This window comes from Patiria miniata, unplaced genomic scaffold, assembly GCF_015706575.1.
Source record: "Patiria miniata isolate m_02_andy unplaced genomic scaffold, ASM1570657v1 HiC_scaffold_5, whole genome shotgun sequence".
Classification (NCBI taxonomy): Eukaryota; Metazoa; Echinodermata; class Asteroidea; order Valvatida; family Asterinidae; genus Patiria; species Patiria miniata.
In genome coordinates this window covers 24305383-24332147 of record NW_024037072.1, presented here as the reverse complement: position 1 = coordinate 24332147, position 26765 = coordinate 24305383, and the positions used below count along the sequence as shown (strand labels likewise).

General features: G+C 41.1%; 1 protein-coding gene across 1 annotated transcript in view; it reads left to right on the top strand.

The window, feature by feature from the left end:
- Positions 1–883: 883 nt before the first annotated feature.
- Positions 884–26765, top strand: part of LOC119741798 (calpain-B-like) — a 46178-nt gene continuing 20296 nt past the window's right edge. Inside the window, exons 1-9 of the mRNA XM_038217692.1 lie at positions 884–1008; positions 1893–2092; positions 11694–11760; positions 12260–12512; positions 18963–19215; positions 21161–21258; positions 22409–22486; positions 25143–25297; positions 25936–26111. Coding sequence (XP_038073620.1) covers positions 1946–2092; positions 11694–11760; positions 12260–12512; positions 18963–19215; positions 21161–21258; positions 22409–22486; positions 25143–25297; positions 25936–26111 — 1227 coding nt within the window. The 5' untranslated portion in view covers positions 884–1008; positions 1893–1945. The remainder of the gene's footprint in view (positions 1009–1892; positions 2093–11693; positions 11761–12259; positions 12513–18962; positions 19216–21160; positions 21259–22408; positions 22487–25142; positions 25298–25935; positions 26112–26765) is intronic.

Here is a 26765-nt window from a genome sequence, read left to right as displayed (position 1 = left end):
TTTTTTTTTTTTTGGCCTAATGTATGTTTGCAATTTTTTATGGACTTGGGTTACTCGAACTCAAAATGAATACTCATCTAAATGAAACAACCAATCTCCATTATTTTGGGTTCAGGAGTCCTTAATATTTTATTTAAAATTTAACACATTGTCTATTTTTTCTATTTTATATTTAATGTAGTATTTGCAATTTTATGTAAATTATTAAATACACTGCAAGAAAATGTTCATTGAAATATTTAAATTGTTTCCATGGCAATATTACATTTTTCAAAGTAAAGTATAGTTGCTATAAAACATTAACCAGTAATACTACTTCCCATTCAGATTCAAGACGTTTGGGAAGTAACTAGATACATACATACAATTTCCTTTTGCATTACCAACAATTAAAAAACTTCCTTTGAAGTACCAGACAAATCACAATATTAATATTTCATATTTTAATATATCCTTGTTAACAATTCAGAATACAATATATAACTGTTTGATAGAATTATATGACATTTCGAGTAATAAGCTGAGATTATTGCGGTAATAGACAGATAGAACCACAGTTTGTGTGGGGAAAATACGAAAAACAAGTGCAAGAAAGCGGAGCTTTTGAACCCAAAAGATTGTGGTTTCAACCTCATTTTTTTTTTATTTACATTTTTTTTTAACCTGCAGTACATTGTGGTATACGACTCCACCCAACTATAGTGCGTGAAGTGCGGCATCCAGGAACCCGCCAGTGAAAGACAACAGTATGCCCCGCCCCGTTGTGTTCTGACCAATCACAGCTGAACATGCGCTGGAGCATGAAATACAGTATTAGAGAGGAGCACGTGTGCATAACCCACGTGCCCAATAGGCGGGGCTTACTGGACCCTTACTATTACACGCATGATCGATCCAACGCAGTGACGGTGCGCGTAGTTTGCACCGTAGAGACCGAGGTAAACTGCGCTCTCTCCCACTCCTGTCTGCACGTCTTTTGCTGATATTCCAGATTCTATTTCTACACAGGTATGTTGACTTTTCCTTCAAATGATACTCGCAAGCCCCGAATGGCTATCATTAAGTTAAAGTTGTTCAATATTTGGACAGCTTTCTGTTGTGATGGAAGTTGGATTTTGTAGAGAAAATGTTCGTGTAAATGTGTTCCACTCTGTTTACACACACAGTTATGTCAAGTTCACGCTCAGTCAACTTTGCAGTACTGTCATTAGGCAGTGTGTGGCATGCATTGCAGAGAGAGAGAGGACTAAAACTATTTCTGTCACTGCATTATATAGACTTGGAGTAGCCTAGGAATGTGCTTAACATAACTGTATAAAACGCCCTTAAGCAGGAAAGAGTTTTGGGATAATATGGGTTTGGCTTATGCTGAGTTCACACGTTCCCGATTTTTAATCCGATTCGCTGCGAATAGAAAATCTTGAGTAAATCGGGGAATGGTTCTTGCTGAACTTTGTATTTTTGCAGTTGCACCGTAGAAATAAATCACTCTCTATTTTGTCAGCATATTTTTCTACTTCTGATAATCCATTATTTATTTCTAAACAGCCAAGAACAATTCTTGGTCAGCACCATGCAGGCATTATTTGGTCTGCAATCGCGCCAGCATCAAACCGCATCCATGCTGTTCTTGTGTACATGAAAACTAGACACTCAACAAAAATTTTAACCTCAAAACTTACTAGTTCGTTGTCGAACTTTGTACACACCACCCATTACTGAAAAGTGTGCCCATTGATTACGTTCATGGTGTATCACGTGATTTTCCCCGAGATATATAGAAAATACATGTATGTAAAGACTATTTGAAATAGATATGCATTTACATGTGTCATGTCTCAACTGTTCCGTTCATTTTCTATTCACAATCTACAATTAATTTTCCTCCCCAGCTTGAATTGTCTCTGATATCTCAAGTGCCAAGTGAACAGACTGATTGGGCAAGATGTCAAGAACTGGAGTAACATACAGAGACGTCAAGCGGAATCACAATTCCTCCCGCCTGTATGAGGACCCAGAGTTCCCAGCAGTTGACTCGTCAATCAACTACAGCGGAAGAAACTCAGGGCGATTTGCATGGAAGAGGCCTAAGGTAAGTCTACAATGCTGGGCCATATGAAAAGCAAAGGGACAGTGAGGGACTTAATCAGTAAACAAAGTCTTTATGGCTGATGAATGGCCGCACCCTAACTCCCAGGCATTTTTGTTTGCATACGAGACCTACCTTCATCAACCTTCAATTGTCCTTACTCCTGTGAAGTTCAAAGTAAAGAAAAGTGCGGCTAGCCTAGGTCAATTAAATGCCTGGGAGAATGGGTTTATATTGCATATCCAAATGAGATTAAATTTGTGTTTGTTTTGCTCTGACCCTGAGGCTAGGTGTCAAGCAGTGTCAGGAAAACGGCCTTTATGCTTCAATATGAGTGCATGCCCTTGTTTATTTGTACTGGACAAATGAATATTGCCCGTTTATTGGCAAACTCGTGTCAGAAAAAAACATGTCCTACTTTTGATCCTGAACTACTCTGTTGCTTACCAATAGAATTTTTAAAAATCAGATCATGTAAACAAGGCATGACATAATTAATGGACCAAGTTTCATTAGCTTTGTGCAAGAGGGTGAGATTTAAACGTCATCCGAAGAAAAAAATACTCGCTTTCAGAATCTACCACTTTCGACTTGGTGTTTTCCAATGTCGATACAGCGCTGGGGACGGTGGGGGAAGGCGCGTGCTGCGGTCGAAAGCTCCTGAAGGAATGCAGGATCACCCCGGCATTGCACACCTCCTCCATCGTTTGGCACAACACACGATCGAGGAGGTGTGCAATGACATCAGGGGTGATCCTACATTCCTTCAGAAGCTTTCGGCCGCATCACGCGCCTCCCCCCCCCTCCCCCGTCTCCAGCGCTGTATCGACATTCTAAAAGTGAGGATTTTTTTTCGTATGGCGTTGGTAAATAACAGAGTAATATAGGATCAAAAGTAAGACTTTTTTTACATGTATCATCTTGGCTTACGTATACTCTTCAATTTGAAATGAGTTTCCCATCTCTGAAAGGGAAAAGTACCCCCCCCCCTCCTAACATCAAAAGTCCCGCTCTGTCACGTTTGTGTGATGATTTTGATGAATAGAGATTGTGTACGCGTTCTGAAATTATTAAAATCCGAGGGAAGGTACATTTAACACCTTGAATGCCATCCTACTACTCCATTGTAAATCCATGAAGTGGGAAAATATTGTAAAAGAGTTTTGTAAGCGGGGAAAAGCCTTGGCGAGGTCAACCCACCATTCACATATATATACACACAACTGATTGATAAATGTATTCTTGTTTAAGATTTTTTTCCCCTCTTTTTCCAAACGGTGTGTATGCTGTCTTTGATTAAATTCTAAAAGAAATACCTGCACACGTTGTACTTAATTTGCACTGACTATTGATGCCAATTTTAAAATAATTTTCTGAGAGAAACTTTCCAAGCTGGAATGGAAACACAATTAAAGAGGTATAATTACACGAACAGGTACATACAGAATGTGTCACATACAAGTGTACAGTATATCCATATCCGTGTATTTGAAAACACATACACAAATATGCCAAAATATATCAAAAGGAGATTAAATACACGTACCTATGGCAGATGAGACTACGTGTCAGGCCGTGTCAAGAAAAGAGCTTTTATGCTTCAATATGAGTGCACTTGTATATTTTGTACGAACTCGTGTCAAAAAAAAATTGTCTTACTTTTGATCCATTATAACTCCGACAGTTGTTTACCAATGGAATTAAAACAAAATTCCAGATCATGTAGGCCTAAACAAGGCATGACATATTTTATGGAGCGAGTTTCATCAGCTTTGGGCAGGAGGGTGAGATTTAAACGCCACACAAAAAAATACAGCACACGCCTTCCCCCACCGTCTCCAGCGCTGTATCGACATTCTGAAAGTGAGCCTTTCGTATGGCGTTGGTAAATAACAGAATTATTTAGGATCAAAAGTAGGGCATGTTTTTTTTGTACTCGTATTATCTTGGCTTACGTATAATTAAACTCTGATTTCACACCAGTTTCCTATCCCTGAAAGGGAAAAGTACCCCCCCCCCCGCGCCCCTCCTAACATCAAAAGTCCCGCTCTGTCACGTTTGCGTGATGTTTTTGATGAACAGGAATTGTGTTCTGAAATGACTAAAATCCGAGGGAAGGTACATTTAACATCTTGAATGCCACCCTGCTACTCCATTGTAAATCCACGAAGTGGGAAAATGTTATTGTAAAAGATTTTTAAAGCGGGGAAAACTAACAGCCTTGGCGAGGTCAACCCATCATTCACATAATACACACTCGATAAATATATTTGTATGAGAATATTTGGTTTCTTTTTTTGCTCGAAGACATTTCCGTCATTTTTCGGGTATATGTAGCCTAAGGTGTGATGAAATAAAAACGACTATTGTGTCTGTCATGAAATGAGTACAAAAGGTACTTTTGAGAGCTGTTTTTCAGGTCCTGTTTCGACTCGAACGTGCAATTTGTGTAAAAGTCGTCGTTGGGGGCAGCAAAAAAAACATAGTAAATCGTGACGTAATAAACAGGACTCGTTTATACTACGCTGCATCGGGAGTCCTGTTTATTACATCACGATTTACTATGTTTTGTTTGCTGCCCTCAACGACGACTTTTACACAAATTGCACGTTCGCGTCGAAACAGGACCTGAAAAACAGCTCTCAAAAGTACCTTTTGTACTCATTTCATGACAGACACAAAAGTCGTTTTTATTTCATCACACCTTAGGCTACATATACCCAAAAAATGACGGAAATGTCTTCGAGCATTCCACAACCTCTTTAAAGCGTAGTTAGCGTACACGTCCATTTTTATGTACCTGCAATTTTGCATTCATTAAGTTGCATTGATCTGAATTCTGCGTGGTAAGATACTATTGGCATATCTTTAGGATCATTTGCATTTACCTCTAATGTGACCCATCGAATATTAAACAGTTTACTTCGATTAAAGGTCGTACTGGTACAAACTACCCCTTGAAATAAATTCGTCAGGCCTGGTGTTGGAGAAATCCAGAAATGAAAAGGTTATTGTCAGCGACCAGTCGATTGACCGACTTTTTTCCGAAAATTGTAATATTTATGAGGCTCTGAGCTAAAAGTCCAACAGAAAATGATTTATACTTTATGCCACTAAATTTCAAAGCAACTTTGAAAGACTTTGCATTTCATGGCCAAATGCATCATCGAGGTGCTTTGCATTCATCTATGCCAACAATGGCTGATAGAATTACCCTCACGTCCAACCTTGCGACCGTTTTTGTATACGATGGGCTCCTTTAGAAATGTTGACTTATGCGGAAGGACTGAGATGAATAGGTACTCTGAATTGTACAAAGAGTGTGAATGGGTGTTGACAAGCAAAGAAGGTCATCTGCGATAACTTATGAAGGTCTGAAGGTCTTTAACCCTAAAGGGGCCGGGTTATTTTGACCATCTCTCAGCCGGGGGAGGCGGATTCCGCCCCCCCCCCCTAAGATCTCGGCCATCGAGTGACGAAAAATTTTGAAACTCAGCACATGCATAGAGCAACTCTTCCTAATCATACCCAAGAAATTTCATGACTATGGGTCAAAGGGTTTTGGAATTATGGCTAATTAATTATTCATATGTACGAATGGCAATTCTGCTCTGTGTACACGACGTATATGCGAAAATTCAGTTTTCACGGCGCGTAGCGACGGAAAATTTTTCGCTACGCGGCAACCCGTGGTCCGATTTTTATGTTTTTGGTATCAAAAGATGCGTAAAGCTCGAGGCTAAAAAGTCATAACAGCTCGGGTCGCGAATTTTTTTTTTTTTAGAGGCTATCGCGGAAAATGTTGAGGGATTCCGCCCCCCCGGCCCCTTTAGGGTTAAGCCCTTTGCAGTATGGATGTATGATACATACACGCAGGTCTACTGCCCTAACTTGGCACAATTCAACTTTTTTCCATGGCGTTCCTCAAACAGTGTTTCTAAAGCATGTGGTTGAAGAGCTCAAATTTGTACAGCTTAACATGGTTGCTATTGTACAAAGACACACTTCAAGCTCTTTGTTTCTCCCGGAAGGGCGCCTTAATTATACATCCCATAAGTGTGTACATAATCATTAGCAACTTACATCCTAAATCATGACCTCAAAAGAGATAGTATCGCTCATTCTTATTCTTGTTAAGCAAGTAAGTTGTTCTACACATTAAAGAACTGGTCTTGAACTACTTCTTCAAACTTGCAAACTTCAAACAATAGATAGGCAATGAACAAGTCTTTTTCCTCAATAGGGGGCTTAGATAAAAAAAAAAAAAAAGCCAAACAACAGATCCCCGAGTATTACCATCGTAAAAACGTAAGACGCCATGTTGCTGGGATGCGAAAGAATAAATGTTGTACGTCGAGTTCAGATTGAGAAAGTTGTGTCTCTGTATTCGTTTGAGTATATAAAGTGAAAAGTTACGGGGAATATACACACATTTTGTTTATGAGAAACTCTATAAAAGAAAACCATGCGGGCTAGTGAAAATGCGCGCCGGCTATAGTTAAGAGTCTGTTCCAGTAGCCCGGCTGGATAAACAAAAGTTAAGGGCGAACCTAGTCTTGGCCCTGGACGTCAGTGATCAAAAACAATATTTGCAATATGCTAGCTCTCTGCTTAATTGATTTTTTTACGTTCTGTCACTAACGTCTTGCATATTTCGTAGCAATGGGGGCTTGGCCATTTTTTGTAAATAGGTTAAGGGCGAGCCTAGTCTTTTTTTGTAAATAGGCCGTCGGTATAAATCCGAACAAAACGGCAGTTCCATTTGCCGCAGTAGTCGTGCCCGGCGCGGGGTACACTGGTCCAGCCTTAAAGACGGACCCGACAGTCACAATCTGATAAAGTTACTATAATATGATCATGTACACTCTAAAAAATAGTTGCTCAATATTGGGTAAAAGTACTACCCTTTCGAGAGTAAAAAGGGAACATGGTCGTCAACTTGGGTAGTTTTTTTTTACACAGCAGCTAGAGTGTAAAAATACCTATTTCAGTGTAACTTTTACCCATAATTGTGTTGCATGTTTGCACAACGAAATTGTGTAAGAAAGTTTACCCATGTGACGACAATGTTTCCTTTTTACTCAATTATTGGGTAAACTTAACCCAACCCTCATTTTACGCAAGTGTTGTGTCAGTTTCTTACCCAGATATAGGGATATAAATTTTTACCCTGCACTTTTGGGTTCCAAATTTACCCATCGCTTGGGTTGTTTTTAAATCAGTTATTGTGCACCTTGGTATATTCACCCTTGCGGTTTAATTCAACTTGCAAATTGGCTAGAGACAGCAATGACGGGGCCTTGACAAGCGAGGTATTTCAATTACAGATCCCTGTTTTTGATTTTTTTTCTACTTTCGTTGCAAATTTAACTCTTCGACGTGTACAAAGAAAGAATTGTTACACAGTTGTGGGGTAAATCCAGTTTCTTTAACCCATCACTTGGGTAATTATACCATGATTTTTAACTTTTTGCCTGTGCTGCTTGGACTTGTAGTCAACGTTAGTACCTATTTTACCCATTTCATGGGTAACACACATGGCACGAGTAGGAGGTACATGCGACATATTCATTTTGCTCAATATTGAACAGAAATTACCCAATTTTTGTACACATGTTTTGCACAGCAATCATTTATACACTTCTTTTTTTTTAGAGTGTGAGGCTTACATGTATATGTTCTACAGGTCATACAATAAAATACATAGATTTAGGTTATGTACATATACAACAGGGGCAGGTCTAGCTTTCAGGAAAGGAGGGTGGTTGCGGGGGAAGGGGAAGATGAATGCGTGCCGAAGGCTCGCCCTGCAATGTTTTCTCCTGCATTCTTAGGCAGTTTGAGGTTAAATTTAGGAACTTCAGTGTTGAGGGCACCAAGCATCATAATAAGACATTTTTGTTCAGAGTGGATAAAATTTCAAACGAAAATATGTTATTGTGGAACATGTATAGGCCCCCTACATAGCCTACATGTAGTAGTTTATTTATTTATTCATCGTAGGGGAAACTCTCAATTCTACCAGTCTGCATTGGGGAGTGCCACCCGTCGGCCCTTTGACGTCAAGCTCTGGTGGGCAATTCCATTATGTGTCGTACAACCCATTCAGAGATTGTTTTTCAAGGCTGATTGGAAAGTCAGGGAGTGTGTCAGAATAAATAAAGAAACCTGGGACACAATAACAGAATGGCACTATGATTTATTGCTCAATAATCAGAGGCGGAGCCAGGAATTTACGCGGGGGGGGGGTCATCGGCAAAAAAATGAATTGTTGACAGGGTTTTTGTCTCCGGTCACTTGGCCTCCGTAAAATCAAAAGGCTTTCAATTTGGGCACTGTTCAAATCCGACGATTATTAAAACTATATCACAGAATAATGTACATATATCCCAGAATAATGTAGAAATACCCCCTAACCAAGCTGGCGCTGTACGTATTTTGTGCAAGGCGAACATTATTACTAGCAAAAACAAATTGGGTGTCTGAGCAGGGTGGATTTCGGATTTTTTTTCAAGAATTTCTATGGATTTTGTTTTTTTGACAGAGCTGGGGGTTTTTTTGAGCCCCCAAACCCTCCCCCTCTGGATCCGCGTCTGATAATAAGTTGGCTAAAAATTACTAGTCAGGAATGCTAAAAACGAAGCGTGTTTTTTTGTGACGATGAATTTGGGTTAACAAAATCCGTGGGTTGATTAGTGGTAAATTCTTATAATGAAGTGTAACATCTAAACAAAGGTCTGATATAAGGATCGCTCAGGTAAAACGTGTGATTGTTTGACTAAAAAAGATTAACAGAATTTAAAGTGTCGTACGTGTCACACAAAATGTGTCATACGGGACTCATCATCGAATAATGTCAATTTGTACTGAAACACAGCTCCCATCAGTCATTTCGTTTATAGGTCACAGTATATGTAGTTTCAAACATCATTCTCATTGGTTTTGTAGAAATCAGATCATCTAAATGCTTATCGGTATTTTAGTAAAACAGAGAGTAGCGTCTGCTTGTGTCTTGTCTGACGTGCCGTCACCCATCAGCAGACACCTATAGAATTTCTCAAATCTATCTTCTTTTTTACTTCCTAATATTAACCCCCCCCCCCGGAACATTCTCAATTCTACAAAGAATGTGCCTTTTTTTTAACATTCTGAGGATTAATATTGGGGTGAATGTACACATTGAAAACATGTATACCTACATTGTACATGTAACCCATCGTAACAGAACAATTTTAGGACAGGCCGAGTCTTTTACTTTATTTCATAGTATAGAGAGCATGCATATTAACGCCCGAGCAGTTGGAATAATGTGGACACAGAAGAAACAACAAGATAGGGACTAGTATTAGTGTTTGTTGAGAAACACAGACTTAAAGGGCCCATGAAATGTATTTTTGTAATTCTTGAAAATTTAATGTAATTCTTGAAAATGCACCCTTGTGTCCCCTTTAACTTTATGTTCAATTTTCATTTTGCCGTTTTCAAGGTTATTTTGGTGCCTTTTTGGTCTTCATGCTAATGCAAATTATTTCCATATTCATTAGCATATTGTTATTTCACCCACAACCGTGTACACATGTCATGTTAAGGGTCTGTTTATTTTACGGAATGAGAAAAAAATTCCGGAAATTTTGCTGCCAGCAAGAAAATAGCGTTCCGTTTTCCTGTAGCAAAATTTCCGGAAAAGTTTTTTCATTCCGTAAAATAAACAGACCCTTGACGTGAGTTTGGACATGTGTAAACGGTTGTGGGTGAAATAACAATAATTATGTACTTAGATGTACTATATTACGGTGTAGGTGTTTGGGCCGATGCGGATTGTAATCACGCTAAATAACATAATTAATATTTGCATTTACGGAAAGTCCGTAAAATTACGCCGAAAATATGGAATATTTCACTTTACGGAGTTCGTAAATTTACGGGCATTTTTAACAGTGCAGGCAGAAACCTCAGTGTTGCAATTGGCTTGTGCACAAAAGTTGCCAGAATTTTGGATATTTCGCTGTTAAAATTTTCTTTTCTTCGGTGATTCGTTGTTGTGTTAGTACATGGCAGTAAGCCAATGAGCAAACCTTTCTCATAAATGTTATCAATGAGCAGATTTCTGGGTTCACATTTGTACACAAAACCCTTAAACGGAAGTTTTCTGTGTGCCTCCCTGAAATGACATCACGGCAACAGCGCCCTCAGTTGTCTAAAAAAGCGTAGAAAATGTTTAAATGTTTAAAGAAGTGCCCTTTTGAATAAAATAAACCAAAAAGGGATGTCAAATAGTTTTCATACATTTAAGAAGAGAAGAAAGTAGCACAAAATGTGTTTCTCAGAAAAAATTGTTTTCATGGCCACTTTAAAGCTGTACCGGTTGACGGGCAGATGGCCAAACTGGTAGAAGTTGAGAAGAGATTATGACGACTTAATTAAGGGGAAGAGGGGGAGTTAAATACAATACTGGAAAGATGGACTGACTGTTGGAACAGTTACAAAAAAGCAGACCAGGGTGAACTTTTAAAATATCTGTTACGTCAGTAAACACTTCTTGTTGGCAATATGGTCTCCGGTTGCAGACCAGTAAATAAACTGACATAGGCCCCACTGATAAATTCCCCCCACTTCAAAAATTCAGGAAAAATACTCACAACTCTTCAAGGTATTCCAGACACACATCAAATTAAATCTTATTTCATTATCTTTCATTTTATTTCAATTTTGGGGGGTTAACTGATGACTTTTAGGAGAAATTTCCATCCGAGGATGATCACCCCTTAAAATGGTCCTAAAGCCCATCGCCATTTTGAAAAAACGACGCCTACACTCCATTGCAAAATAGAGCGCTTTTAGGGCTCCATTTACATCCAAATTGCACAGAACTACAAGTTTACAGTCCTGTGGACGTTTTCCACTCATATTTTTTTACAAACCCTCAAGTTCACGGCCCACAATATGCTCAAATAGCGAAAGAGGGCATGCAAATCGTGATTTGGCCGGCGTAGGCGATTTCGGCCCGATTTACTGACCTGCAACGGTTTCAGGACGATGAGTATGTCTGAGCCAATGTTTTAGGTGCATGGGCGTCGCGAGGGGGGACAAAGAGGTGCGAAGCCATACTGCTGCTGATGGGCGGGCGGGGGGGGGGGGGTAAATGCTCCCCTGCTCACGCTCGGAAAAGTGATAAATTTTTTGCTTTACCCCCCCCCCCGGAAAAAAATCCTGGCGACGCCCATTGGTGCTTGCTAAGGCATGGGAAACATAAGCGATGCCACAAAGAAATCGTCAGAATCCGACTGGCTGGAGCCAATGGCTTACGTGATGCAGATTATGCTAAAATAAGACATAAGGGTTTGCATGCATAGTGGACACCATCCAGGATTGGAAGACTTGCGGTTACTGCAATTTGTGGTTCTAAGAACAATCAGTTGGTTTAACTTGACTTTTGGAACAACACTGTGTCTGTTTACCTTCAGAAAGACTGCGAAAAACCACAAATATCTTAATGAATTCAATGTTTAACTTGGATTCGAGCCAGAGTATGTATATGTATTTTATGGTTGTCAACATCATTTTCATTGACACTGTACATGTACATGTACATTAATTACAACAGGAACTTTGCCAAGACCCGAAGTTGTTTGTGGGAGGGGCCAGTCGCTTTGACGTTCAGGGACAGCTCGGTAAGCAATAAGCCTCTTTACTGATGACGTCACACTTTGTTTACATGTTCACTTTCCTATGGATGCAGTGGGGGCCCACGGTCCACTGAGCACCACAGGAAAGCACACACGTAAACAAAGTGTGACGTTATCAGTACAGAGGCTTTTTACGTCATTCATACATGTTTTCACACACAGAAAATCGAGGGTAAATGTAATCTTCTTTACTGCGAGAAAACAACATTAACCATGCAATTTTTGGCTCCATACTCAAAGTATTTCAAAACTGTTTTAAGTGTTTTGCCAAATCTAAAAAAAAAAATTAACAAGATCCAAATATTTCAAAGATCGAGGTCAACCAAATTCCTGTTAAAATGTGATTTTAAAAAGACAAACAAACCAAAAAAACAAAACAGCTGCTCCGTGTACAGACTCGTCCTGCCATTGCCGAATTTTGAGGCCCGGCCAATAACACACGTTCAATAAAATGCTGAAACTGTTTGATGATCTCCTCTTTCAGGTAACTCCTGGTTCGTTGCTGGCCTGGCTGCACTCGGTCAAGTGGCAAGTCTTGTAAATAGAGTCTGTCCCGATGACCAGGACTTTGACCGTAACTACTGCGGGGCATTCTACTTCAAATTCTGGCAATACGGCAAGTGGGTGGAGGTGGTAGTGGATGATCGCCTGCCCACTTTGGATGGCAAATTGGTCTTTGCCCATTCTTCGGAGAAGAACGAGTTCTGGAGTGCGTTGCTGGAGAAGGCTTATGCTAAGTAAGTCAGTAATTGTTTTTGTTTGTTCTTTGTTGGGGTGTTGGGTTGTTTGTTTCCTTTGTCAGAGGTATGATTGGTACCCCACAGGAAGATTGGAAGAGAAGCAAGAGTAAGTGTTGTGGAGTGCTGTGGCCTCTTGGTTTAGTATATTGAGCTCATCTTGTGCGTAATTCTGCAGGTTGTGGGTTCGAGTCCAGCCTTGATGTGTGTGCGCATGGTCGGGTGTGGGGTCCTGTTCCGTAGTTGAGGGGACATACACTCGTCTGTACGAGGTGATCGACAGCAGAAAGTCCCCATAACTCGGTCCTAATTTGCGTAACAAGAAACAAACAACCTTCCACATAAGGCGGTGTAGGCCTGCACACTTTGTCACTCATTGCCTCTCCCCTGCGCAGTAAATGAGTATCGGTGATGAGGGCAGAGATGGTTGTGTGTTAGATTCAGTCGGTTGCACCGACCAGGCAGCATACCCCTAAGGGAGATGAGACGGTCTTTGTCTTGCTTTTTTGGCCGGATGAGAAGGAATATGAAAATCGGTATTTGGTTGATGTCTGCACTATCAGGGGCAGCGGAACCGGGGGAGCAAGCCCCCCCCCCCCTTCCTTCGATTTTCCCAGGCCAACAAAAGTGCCCTTCTCGCAGTTATAAAATATGCCCCTCGATATGAAACAAAACTGCCCCTCGAACGCACGCAATGAAAGCATAATTATGATCGCACTACAAATAATATTGTTTCCTCTTTTGTAATGAAAATCTGCCCCTCAAAAACACAAGTGCCCCTCTCTCATTAACAAGATTGTGTATGTACCTTCTCGAGAGGAAAAAATACCCCTCGAAAACACAAATACCCCTCTCGCAATAATAAAATTGTGCCACTGTCGAGATGGAAAATTGGCCATCAAAAATAACAGTGTTCCTCTGGGGATAACTTCTCGAGACTAAAGCACATTATTTCCTGATAGCGCGCGCAACAGGACAATTGTGCCCCTCTCATGGAAAACTGGCGTTTAAAAACCAATATTGTTCCTCACGGGAATAAAATTGTCACAGAGGCTGGCCATCAAAAGCAAGAGGCCCCCTTTCGTGAAAAAAAAAATGGTCTCTCCCCACTGTAAAAAGTGATGTCACGTCATGCACGTGAATCGAACATTAAGTTGATGCACGTGAAGTGTCAGCCTTGGGTAAAACACACGCCTGAGGTTAAGCCGACTGTCACCCCATGTGCTTCAAGTACACCATGTGATACATAACTGTTACTTCCTAACACCTCATGCACTTGAGCTTCACGTTTGTGTTTTTGCAAATACAACCGCAAATGCCTCAGTTTCCTGTCAAGAGCCTCAAGTGTTCATGATTTTGGGACGAAAATGTGCTAGTGAACAGGTGCATGATGAGGTGCAATTAGTTTATAGTCACATTTCATGGGCGGGCACAGAGAGGTTACTGCCGGGGGCGGAGGGTGTGCATGTGCGGTGTGCCGAATGCCCAAGACTAGGGCGGATCCAAGGGAGGGCAGCGGGACAATGGCTCCTCCTCCCCCCAAAAAGAACCAAATTTTATTTGTTTTGTAAGTGACGTCACAAAGACAGGCACCCACTACGTAGTTAAAACGGTCAGAAATTACCTCAGATCGCACCACAGAGCATCTATGAAATCCATTTTTTTAGGGCCAACCCCACGCCGTGAATTCGTGGACTCACTTTTTGGGGACCACATTTTTGCTCCCCCCCCCCCGTAACAAATATATTGCCATTACAGAGGCCGAGGGGCTCTCACTTTCACACCGACGAAAGGTGGCCCTTTTCCTGAGCAAGTGCCCATTTTTGCGCCCCTTCCCCCCAGTTTGAAAGCGTTCCGCCGCCGCTGTGTGGACCATACAAATCATGTGTGGTGCTTGCACAGGGTAATGGAATGTATATAAAGTAACTTAGTTTAGTGTAGCTTTCCCGCTTTCAGCTATACAGTCGCTGGCGAGTATAGTCCGAAAAGACGGTAAGCCTGGTGTGTGTATAAGACCCTCCCACCAGTACAAAGTCTCCCCATTGCCAAGACTTCAGTGCATCCTCTTGGCACACCATGGTAACTGGCGGGGCAGAACGGGGCAGGCTCCGGGTAGAACTGCAGAGGATACACGAGCAAGTTGGAGTCCTATAGAGGAACGGTACAATGCGCATGACCAATCGGTGTGTGGACACGTTCTGGCATTCAGCAATCCAGTCAGTGAACCTGTTTTTTGGTTAGCTTTTAAGCAATGTCGTCTTGGAGAAGGGTTATCAGAATAATCAAACTCAGTTGTTACTCGTGCCTCCAGGAGAAGGATTTTCAGCCAGAGGTTAGCAGAAGGACACTCTAATGTAAAACCTGCTGAGCTCACTAAGCCACTGTGAATGCCTTTTCGAGCCTAAAGAGTGGGATCAATGTCTTGCTCGCCCTGACTCCTACTTACAAACTACTATGGCCAGAAGTCCCAACGCGTTGGATATTGGATGGAACGACAGGCATAGGCTCAGGTGTATCAGTCGCTTGTCTGCTGACCTGAGACAACAACAGCATTGGGCACTACTAGCGAACAGCAGCCCTCTTCAGGGATAGCACTACTTACTCCACATGGTAACGGACCAAGAAAAGGCGTTAGAAAGAAAGCTTGCCTCACCCATCACCTGATTGGTTCGCTCAGTCCAAAGACCGACCATCTTATTCAAGCGCTATAGAAACACTTACATTTTCAGGTGAAGAAGGGAAGGGAAGGGAAGGATACAAAAAGACGGCTATAGTGTCAAAGTAGCATGTTGAAATGTTCGCAGGATTCTGATTCTTACACCAACCACTTTCAGAGGCGTTCAGCACTGGTTACCAGGGAACTATAGCTCAACTGATCATTGACATTGCCGCACTGAGCTGTAAACGAAGTGTGCTTCGCTGAACAGGGCTCCCTAAACAGAACATGGTGCAGGTTTCACCTTGTATTGGTCTGGCAAAGCCCACAGACCTCGTGGAGTAGGCATAATGATTAAACATTTCATCGTCACGTGACTAGAAGGTCTTCCAGTGGGTAATTGTTACCGACTCATGTCCCTCCGCTTCCTGCTACTTGACAACCAGTTTGCTCACCATTATCAGCTTCTGTGCCTCAACTCTCCAAGCAGATATGACATTGTATATAGCAACCTAAAATAACTCCTCCGGAAAACAAACTACTCAGATAAGATCATCATCACGGGCAACTTTAATGTACGGGGTCGGCAGAGACCACATCATATGATCAGAGTTGCTTGGCTGACACGAACATGTCAACTGTAACGACAATGGACGTTTGCTTAAGCTGTGTGCAGAACACAGCCGGACCGTACCGTCACTGATACCATCTTCCAGCAAAAGGATGTGAACGATGTGCTTCACACCAGAGTCACGCCTATAGCGCCGACTGTTACACAGACAGCAAACTAGTTCGCGCAAACGTCAGACTGAACATCATGCCCGCCTTAAAACTGAAGAAGCCCATAAATCAAGAAAGTCCAAGTATAAAAACTTTCAGGACTGAGCTAGCAGTTTCAGAGCAAAACGGAGAGCAAGCTCGTCAATATCGGAGCATCGAAAACAGATCCGGAGAAGCTGTGGCAAGACATGAAAATCACACTGCAAGAGACAGCAGTGAAGTGTGGGCTTCTCATCTAAGAAGAGCAAAGAGCAAAGACTGGTTTGATGGAAACGATTATGAGAAACAGTCATCGAGCAGATTAGAGCTTCTGTCAGAATATGCTGGCCAATCCAGGCCGCCAGGTAGCCACGACTGCTTTCATGACAGGTAGTGGCTAGTGCTTGCAGAAAGATATCAGCGTTATGCCGACACATGAGACATAGCATTTCGGCAAGTCTCTGGTCCTACCTATCAAACTCAAGCCCTATACTCAGCTCCGCGGATGGCTCAACAGTTTGGCAGACAAGAAGAATGCTCACATCGTTGGACTGATGAGCACTATTTCGAGTCTTTTTAGAAACACGAAACTATGGCCAAGAAGCATCCATTGCTAGAGTACCTCAACAGCAATCGAAAACAGAGTTTCATGACCCACCCTCTTTTGAGGAGGTCAAGTCCGCAGTCCCCAAGTTGATCATGCATAGGGTTCTTGGTATAGATGGTGTCCCTCCTGAATGCTTTAAGAAGGGAGATCTGCAAAATGTCGTGATAGTGTGGCTGTACAAGAACAACGGCGAGAAATCTGACTATTCCAACTATCGGGGTAAAACATTTTCCTCAATCGCAGACGAGATCCTAGTCTTGATCCAAGACGTCAGTGATCAAGAGCAATAGTTGCATTGTGTAGCGCACTTGCATAACAGGCCTTTTTTACTCACTCGTACTGGTAGCAATGCGGGCGGGGCTCTTTTATGTCAATAAGACCGTCTGTATCAATTCGAACAAACCTGCTTGATCACCGAAGTATCTCGATCGTTGATTGGTTCCCTAGGAAAGCGCTGGTATAATGCTCGATAACGTACCGCGGGCCGGGACGTGTATGTTTACAACCGTCGGTCGAGCCATCGAACCTTTTTTTTCGATCGCTGATTGGTTCCCTAGGTCGTCGTTTGTATAACTCGTTCCTGGAGGTATCCCACCGGAACGTCAGTTCTCTACCACTGCAATATTGTGTCGTGAAGGTCGATAAGGCCAGCCGATCCGTTGGGAGGGCCGAAGATTGGACACCGTCTCATAGGATGGTGATGTTGCATGGCTTGATGTTTTTTTCAGCCAGGTGTCGGACAAGATCACGTTTAGCTATAATAATAATAATAATAATATGCTTTGGTGAGTCCTTCGACATTAAGTTGGAGTATGCGAATCTCGGTGGTAGTCATTGTCTCGCATCAGGGAAACGCCCCCGATTCGTTGGCCAATAAGGAACGGTGAGATTGGATGGATCTAACCTTGGTTGGCGGTTGAGATGGTTGATATTCATTAATAGCGATATCGCTTAGGTTGAGTTGTGTTGCTGGCTTCGGTTGGCTGTAGCTTTGCAGGCTTGTCAGCTTGTGAGCTTGAGCCGTAACGGAGATCACCACGAGAAGGTAGCCAGCTTGATCCCCAAGGAAAGCTTTGATCCCTAAGAAAGCCTAAGGAGAAAATAAAAATATAGGTAAACCACTGAAACGAAATGGCCAAGGCGTTATAGTGCAAGTAGGCCCGCTGGTCTAATTGTTGTGCCATTAGAGGGCGCACTATTCACCGTCCACCGTCGAGGCACTACAGGCCACCCCGCAGGCCAGCATAGAGGTCATGCTGATGCTTAGACACCTGGCGCCAAGTTCGCGCAAGGACTATAGTCGACCAATGGTTAACTAACGTTTGCCCGAACTCTGTCTAGTCGACGGTGGTTGACTACGCTAGTCGACTATTTGGAACCAGCCTACTGGGGTTGCTTGCTTCGCTGGTAACCAATAGCCGCGCGCATTCATAACGCTAGCAGAGAGCCAGGATCCAGAAGTTTTGCGATGACATTTTGACCAGCGTTTGACTAGAGACGTTCGCACGTTGCTATCAGTGCGCAGGCGTAAGGTACGTCACAAATCAACCACTAGTCGACTAATGGTCCTTGCCCGAACTTGGCCTAAGGTGGACAGGTCATGACATGGAAGTCTCGAGGATGCCAAAAGCAGTCTTGTACAGTGAGCTACGCCAAGGCAAGCTGTCTCATTTAAGGCGCCGCCAACGATGGAACAGAGATAGACGTGTAGAATTCGATGCCGAGAATGCTTTGTTATTTTTAAATCACTGTATGCTGCTCATTTCAAGTATACTCCGCACAATTTGTTCACTCGGTATCTGAAACTACAGCTATTCAAGATCATTTTGTGAGAAAATTGTAACAAACTGTTAAACTTTTGTGTTAGTACAAGTATACTTGAAGTTCGACTTGCATTTTTTAACCAAAAGACGCGCAATGTTTATGGGTCTTTGTCCAAGCAAATCACAACACGATCTTCCGCGCCGTGTCGTGACCCATTGAACCTCATTATACAATTTGTTCACACGGCATAATAATAATAATAATAATAATATCATAATAATAATAAATAAAAAATAATTAGGATATAAAAAAAAGTAACAAAATTAAAATTGGCCCCTCGTCCAGAAAGTGCCTTTTATTTTTAGTTATTAATCAAGACGAGGAATGTTAATATAATTCGATTTGTAGTCCATTAACCCTATGGACTTATGAAAGCTGTATAACATGACAAGAAACAAGATCGCCCTCCGACGTCAGGGGAGATCCAGCCCCTCCCCTGCTCAGTCCACGCTTAATTTGAAAATTTGGAGGAAAATTGTTTGGTCCGCCCTTATTTCCCCCATAAAGTCCCCCTGGGCTCCCCACTGAAAAAAAATAATCCTGACTAAACTATTGTGCGAAGTGCTTATAATAATTGTACTCCCCATTGACACATGTCTTGTAGACTGCACGGAAGCTATGAGGCGCTGAAGGGCGGGGACACCATCGAGGCCATGGAAGACTTCACTGGTGGAGTCTGTGAGCTGCACAAGCTGAAGGACCCTCCTGAGAACCTGTCCGTGCTGATGCTTCAAGGCAACCAACGTGCTTCCCTGATGGCCTGCTCCATTGACGCCAACAGAGCCACTGAGAAGGAGGCTAAGCTGCCCAACGGATTGATCATGGGACACGCTTACATCATCACTGCTGTAAAAAAAGTAAGGCAATGTTTTCTCTTACCATACACACTGTAAGACGCCAATGTGCATGTTTACATTCTTAATTGTTGACATTGACGTTTAACTATGTTAAAAAAAAGCTTCTGAGGCGATTGCTGGCTACTTAATTTCCCCTGACAATTTTTGAGCAATATGTAATAAGATTCCAAGCAACATTTGTTTATATTTGTTTAGACTATACATGTACTCTTGTTTTTTCCATACAAAAAGTTACAATCCTTCCTTCATGGTTTGTCAAAAGTAGATAAATAATTCGATGAATGATTTCAAATTCCTTTACCCCATATGCTGGCATTGCGCGAACGTTTTAAAAAAATGGGTATTACCACGTACAGAGTGCACATTGAGCAGATGAGACCAGCAATTGTTCCATCATGTTCACATTTATGCTATCCATACATATGGCCACAAATTCTCACGCCACATTCACTCTGCGTATTTTATGCAGACGTAGGAGAGGTTTCTCCGCTCTTTAAGTCCGCAAGTGGCCCCTGAACTTTTGGGCAGACGGGGGCGCGCGAGTACCGGTACGGTACTTGGCATGGTTTGGACGTTTTTTTTTTTAAATCTAATTCGCCCCCCCCCTTCGATCCACCGGTATCACTATGCCTTGCACAGTTTAAGGGCCTCTTAAAAACCATATTTGTTTTGATTTCATTTGTTCCCAATTCTGTTGATTTGTTTACACACCTTTGAATTCTTTTGCAAAGGCGCTATATAACTTGTATTCATACAGTTTACCCATTTCCATTGGTCGAGAACCCGTCACGTGGTCGGTCTTAAAAGGATGATAAAGACATGGCTGGCTGGTCTTAAACACTTTTCCAGTGTCACATGAAATTTGCACTCCCATGAAATCTGGTGCCTTTTAACGTGCAATCATAGAGCTATATTATTAGTTATCTTGCGAGCGCCAGTGGAACACGGAATAATGTAGTGCGTCTGTGTCCCACATGCCACGAGGCCGAAGGCCGAGTGGTATGTGGGACACAGACGCACTACATTTTCCGTGTTCCACTCGCGCAAGCGTGATAACGAATTTTTACTATTCCGCCCGGGCGGATTACTAATTCGCCCGGGCAGACTACTAATTCGCCAGGGCAGATTACTAATTCTCCCGGCCGGACAGACTACTAATTCGCCCGGGCGAATTAGTAATCCGTCCGGGCGAAATAGTAATTCGCCCGGGCGAATTAGTAATCCGCCCGGGCGAAATAATAATTCGCCCGGGCGAAATAGTAATCCGCCCGGGCGAAATAGAGGGCCTCAAAATTTGTGTCCTAAATACACTTCCGTAGTACCGTGGCCGTGCGGTATGGTTATATGTAGCACGGCTTGTTGCCATGGATCGACCAATCAGGATCGAGGAATCAAGTTTGCTTGAAGATAATAAATAATATAGCTCTATGTGTGCAATACAAATAGGTGAATCAGTATTGCATAGTCCGAAATTCACACTACACCAGCCCAGCTGCGTTTTGCGCGACGCACAGTACGCGCGACGCGCACGCCAATCTCCTTATAAGGTAAGGAGTTGTAGAGGGACATTCCATATAATAGTCAGAGGGGTGTTTCATAAAACATGAATTAAAATTGTTGAACAAAATGGTTAGCAACGTCTATTTTTTACTTGTTTTGATTTTTGGACCGAATTTTTTTTTTTTTTGACGGAAAAGGTATATATGAATGGGAATGATATGTGTTTGGTCGGGTAATAAACTGTGTTTAAGACCGGTTGGAGTCTGGAGTGCTGGTAATAAGCCTTGGCTTCACCTCGGGTAATTATCACTCATCCAGACTCCAACCGGTCATATTAAACAGAGTTTAACACACATGTATTCCCTTATTGATATTTAATTATAATAACAATTTCAGCCTTAAACAATGTCCATCCTGTCTTTAAATGTCTCCATTGTATATGCAGGTGACTCTTCGTCTGCACGGATCCTCGCAGAGGGTTGTTTTGGTCCGCATTCTCGATCCCGTTGACAAGAGTGAGTGGAGTGGGCGTTGGAGTGACCGGTAAGACAAAATACAATTCGAATAGTTTACCATAACTTGTGTCATCAAGAATGCTTGCATACACAATAGCTCTACATCACCATTTCAACAGGTCTGGTTATATCCCCGTGATAAAATACCATGTTTTATATTTCTTGTATAAATTGCATGGGTTGACCTTCAAGGAACAGGACCACAATTCCTGGTAATGAGACACATCTAATGAATGGCCAGTTTTGCAACAAGGCCCGCGTGGGTGGACGCTGGGCTGCACTGGAAGGCCACAGTGATGAATCAGCCACAGACGTATGAGGAAGTCCGATTGTTCTAATAATTTGCCTATCCCTGCCCCCAGATACAAGTTGACCAAACACCTTCAATCTTGTATTATTAATATTCAATAGTTAGTGAACAATTCTTAATACTAGGCAAGAAAACCTGTAAGATATAGCTGTAAGATTGGAATGTCCATTTACTGAATAAAACCCAGTAGAATATAGAAATCAGACAGAGAGCATCACAGCCAACCGAATAAACCACTTCAGATCAGCTCAAGTACAACTTCGTCTCATAATGTCTTTCTTTGTCCATTATGACCTCACGGGCTATATTATTGTTGGTCTGATTATGCGGACGACACACGCTCTTTATTTGTAAAAGTTTTATACTATTTTAGTAAACCTAGCATTAGTAAACAATTGAATTGGGAAATAGGTACTCCCATAATTGATGGAATATATTAAAACATGATATAAGCTTTATTCACGAGTCGGCCATGTTAAATAAAAAAGCGAGGTAAAATCTTAATTTTTGGAAATTGCGAGGAGAAATGAAAGCAATGACAAAAAAGGTAATTACAAATTAATACCAGTCTACTCTGATGAATAATATGAAAATTTGTGATTAAACATACAAAAGCCACATTACAAAAAAACATGAACAAATAAAAGTGAGGCAAGAATGCATATAAAGTCAGGCACCATCCCATTCAACAATTCACAATTTATAAAATACATTCAGGGAACACGACCAAAATGGTTCCTTGTGAGTAAACTCCATAGCCTATATATTGACCGGCAGAAATCGTAATATAGGATTGAATCTGTAGGAGATTTGTTCTCGTGTGATTAGTGATTGTTAATTTTAAACACTCATTGTTGTGTATTTGAAGTTCCCGTGAATGGTCGTCCGTGTCCGAGAGTGAGAGGAGAGACATGGGCCTGACGTTTGATGCCGACGGCGAGTTCTGGTAGGTCAAGGGCTTTTACAGCTAGGGTGAGTCAAAAACACGTAACCCAAATCTCCAAAAATATATTTCATATTAAAAAAAATTATTTAGCACCAAAAATAATAATAAGTGGAAAGCCAATTTTATAAGCTACTTTTTTTTTAATTACTGAAATTGCTCAATCCGTTCAAAGAATATCACCATTTAAGCGCAATGACGCTAAAACCTGTTTCATCAACAAAAAAAACTTAGTGAGTTTTCTAACTGTTTGGAACAACAAAGAAAATTACACAGAATACTTGTTTCAACAACTGCCAACAACTGTAGTACACAATATCTCTATTAGCTACCCTGGCTAGGTGAACAATATGATTTATAGAATTCACCTTTTTTTAAAAAGACGGGCCTTTAAAAGGACTTTGTGTGATATTTTTTAACATCTTAACTGAGGTTTTATCGCTGGTGATGTTTGAAGACGTTATTGGACGAAAGAGGTTTTATGATGGTGATATTCTTTGAACGGATTGAGCAATTTCAGTATTTTTTCATCTAAATGTAGTTTATGAAATTGGCTTCCCAGTCATTATTTTTGGTACTACATTTTTTTGTAAATATTAAATATAGTTTTTGAGGTTTGTGTTCCGCTGGTTTTGACTCACCCTGTATGTCTTTGGCTGTTTTCCCCGACTTATACATCTCATAAAATGTCTGTGATAAATTGTGGACAAGTTTATGCACTCTGGGTCAATTGTATGGGGTATTAGTTACACAATTCTGAACAGCCACCACAGAGTCACAGAATTTCCTGAAAAAGCTTTCAGTCTGTCAACAAAGCTATTGGGTGGTATTAGTCTAGGCGGTATTTAAAAAAGGGCTCATTTAGGGCAAGAAGAGGCATTGCTTAGTAGAAGTTGGTAACATAACTATTTTACCTAATTCGGTGGTGCTGAATCCGAAAATGATGGTTACCAAGCTGGATTTGTATAATATATCTAATTTGCATAAATCTTTAATACCTGTCATGTAATATAATTTTTCCCATATTTGGGTATATTTTTTGTTATTGTATTTTTGAAAAGTTTATTTTGGTGATTATACTTACACTTCCTTATTTCAATAACATTTTCTAAAGCATATAAGTGACTGAATAATTATGAAGACATAGAAACAATCCAAAATGGCTACTATTATACCCTAAGGTTGCGTACGTTTACTTTTTCTCAGATATCATCCAGTAGTCTTGACAAACGTCAGTATTGATGAGCTTCAAATTCACAAAGTTATTTATTAGCACAGTTACCCTAACAAACATTAATGGGACAATATGTAAAAAGTGACAACATCTTGATATTAAGGCCAAAAGGGAAAACGGGGAAAATGAGGTGTCCGTAAATTGGGCTAAAAATTTCACGAACGGGGTTGCCTAACGTGGGGGACTTGAATAACTTCAAGGAAATCCCCCAAAATAAAAGATTATTGTTGCTTACAATAATTATGTCAACGTCCAACTGTTTCTTACCAATAATTTTTGGGAATTTCATGGAACGTGTTCGTCTCCCACGTTAGGCAACCCTTCAACTACTTTTTAGCCCAATTTACGGACACCACGTTTCCCCCCGTTTAATATCGCAATGTTATCTTTGTTCACATGATTTTCCCATAAGGTTTTTTTATAGGGTAATCGTACCAGTACAGTAAGCAACATGGTGAATTTGAAGTTCATCGATACTCAGGTTTGGCAAGACTAGGCTTACTTGATGATATCTGGAGACAAGGTAAATGCGCGCAACTTTATGGTGTAATAGCAGCCATTTTGGATTGTTACTTTGTCCTCATAATCATTCTGTCACTTATATGCTTTAGAAATGTTATTGAAGTCAGGAAGTGTAAGAAGAATCACCAAAATAAACTTTTCAAAAAATAAAATAATAATTTAGTATAACCAAATATTGGAACAAATATATTACACGACGGGTATTAAAGATTTATACAAATTATGCACATTTCCACTAAAAATCCAGCTTGGTAACCATCATTTTCGGATTCAACTCCCCGACATTAGGTAAAATAGCTACCGGTATGTTACCAACTTCTGTACTCGAAAATGCCTCTTCGTGTAACAATTATTTTAAATATCGCCTGGTCTATATGTGTAAAACTAGCATTTGCTTTTGCTATATACCTATCTTTAAGCATGTACTTTTATTCGAATGCATTTCCTAAAAGATAATGCCCTTAAATACCATACACTTTTATTTTAATAACATTTCTGCGAAATTTTGGATTACATTAATGCGAAAAGTTAAATATTTTTGTAATATTGATTCCATTACTTGTTTGCGATATGCATGCGAAGTGTTACCGTAACATTCAGAGCAGCATAGAGTGATTAAGGAGATATTTTATTCAACGGCACCCTGGGGACTGAACAAAATGAAAATACTGTTTAGTTTATTAGGCCTAGGTCACCAAACTGTGCAAACCATTAAAAAAAATTTGAATATTTGATATTTTAAAATAATTTGGTGTAATGACGATTCCTAAATATTGTGTTATGATCAACCGGCCAATGGTGCCATCCAATGGCTTAGTTCAGATAACGCCGGATCTGCATCCCCACCAGCAACTGATTCTTACAAACTTAACCTTGATTTGTATACATTGAATTTTCGTAAAGGATGGAGTACAGTGACTTCATTCGTGAGTATAGTCGTCTGGAAATGTGCCATTTGGGTCCTGGTATCACCTCCAGCCGGAAGGAATGGGTGACCAATGAGATTGAAGGTTCATGGAGGAGAAAAATCACTGCTGGTGGCTCCCTCAACTTCATAAGTATGTAATGCCCCCCCCCCCCCCCCCCCCCCTCAAGTCCTCCTATGAAGAATTTGACAATGAAAACCCGAATTTTATTGGCATCTTTTGGCAATTTTTGATAGTCTGTAAATATAGTCTCTGTCATTGTGCTAATATCTTATAGTACCTTTTGTTTTTTACATCAAATCTTATTAATTTTACGTTCGTATATATCTGTGGTCTTATTGTACATGTATAATGCACACTGGAAATCAATTTTCATGTTTTTTACGTGACGAGTATAATAAATTGAATTGAATTGAATTAAATCTCTGCTATAAACTTTCAGAGTCCTCCAAAATCCAACTCCGTGCAGAAACCCAAAGGCACATTCTTTGTAAAGCACATTCAATTGGGAGTCATGTGCCAAGCCGAAATAAAAGTGGGTCGGCCCTACTTCATTCAGGCCGGCAAATTCCCCATGTATTTTGAAAACCAAAACCACTTTCCACAAGGTGACTGTATGACGATTTGAAGATACTGTCAATAGGCAGTAGCTTGAAACTACAGGCTACTGAAATCGTCATTCAAAACACCGCCTGTCGAGAGACTCTGTCTGCAGTGGTCATTGACATTTAAAAAAAAAACGTAATAATTACTTGTTTTTCTCTCCGCAGATACCTTTCACCTCAACCCTCAGATTGAGGTGCGACTCACTGAAGAAGACGACGAGGATGAAGATGATCCAGCCGCCAAGGGCTGCACTCTCGTGATTGGACTGATGCAGAAAAACAGGCGCAAGCAGAAGGAGATGGGGATTGAAAACCTGACTATTGGATTTTCCATCTATGAGGTCGGGAACCAGTCCTTTTAACTCTAAGCCATGTCTGCGTTATTGGACATTTTAAGCGAAGCTCACAGGCGATCAAACCAAACAGCATTCCAAACAAACTTTCCTCTCGGTTACTTTTCACAAGTTCAGTGGTGGTTTTTGCCATCCAACTTTTGCCCCACGAACAATTCAATGCGGACAGCTGCGAGAGTCAGTCAAAACTGCGAGGAAAAAAGCTGTGCATTTCGCGAAGTTCACTCTACACTGGCACACCTCGCAAGCGCTGTGCGTGAGTTTCTTAGCTTAGCACTTCATTCCTTTCTTCGCACACAGTACTCGATTTTGTGTTCAGTTTTAAAAAGAAAAATAATAGCAGACATTATGGATACATTATATGTTTTGATATATTCCGTAACACGGGGTTATTCACTGATATTTAAGCGAACAACGCGCGTGCCATATTACGTGAGGTCATTTCGAGCACAAATTCGACCAAGGCTCTTGTTTAGTCAATTTGCTGCCATGTTTGTGAAATACATGCACAACAATGGGTGACCAAAAACCCGATAAAATGCGCGCCCGCAGGCCGCTGAAAGGTCAGAATCTGGAAGTCAAGATGCAGTGATTTGAATAGTTTGCAAGCACAGCATGCACGTTCTGCGCGAGTGGCTATTC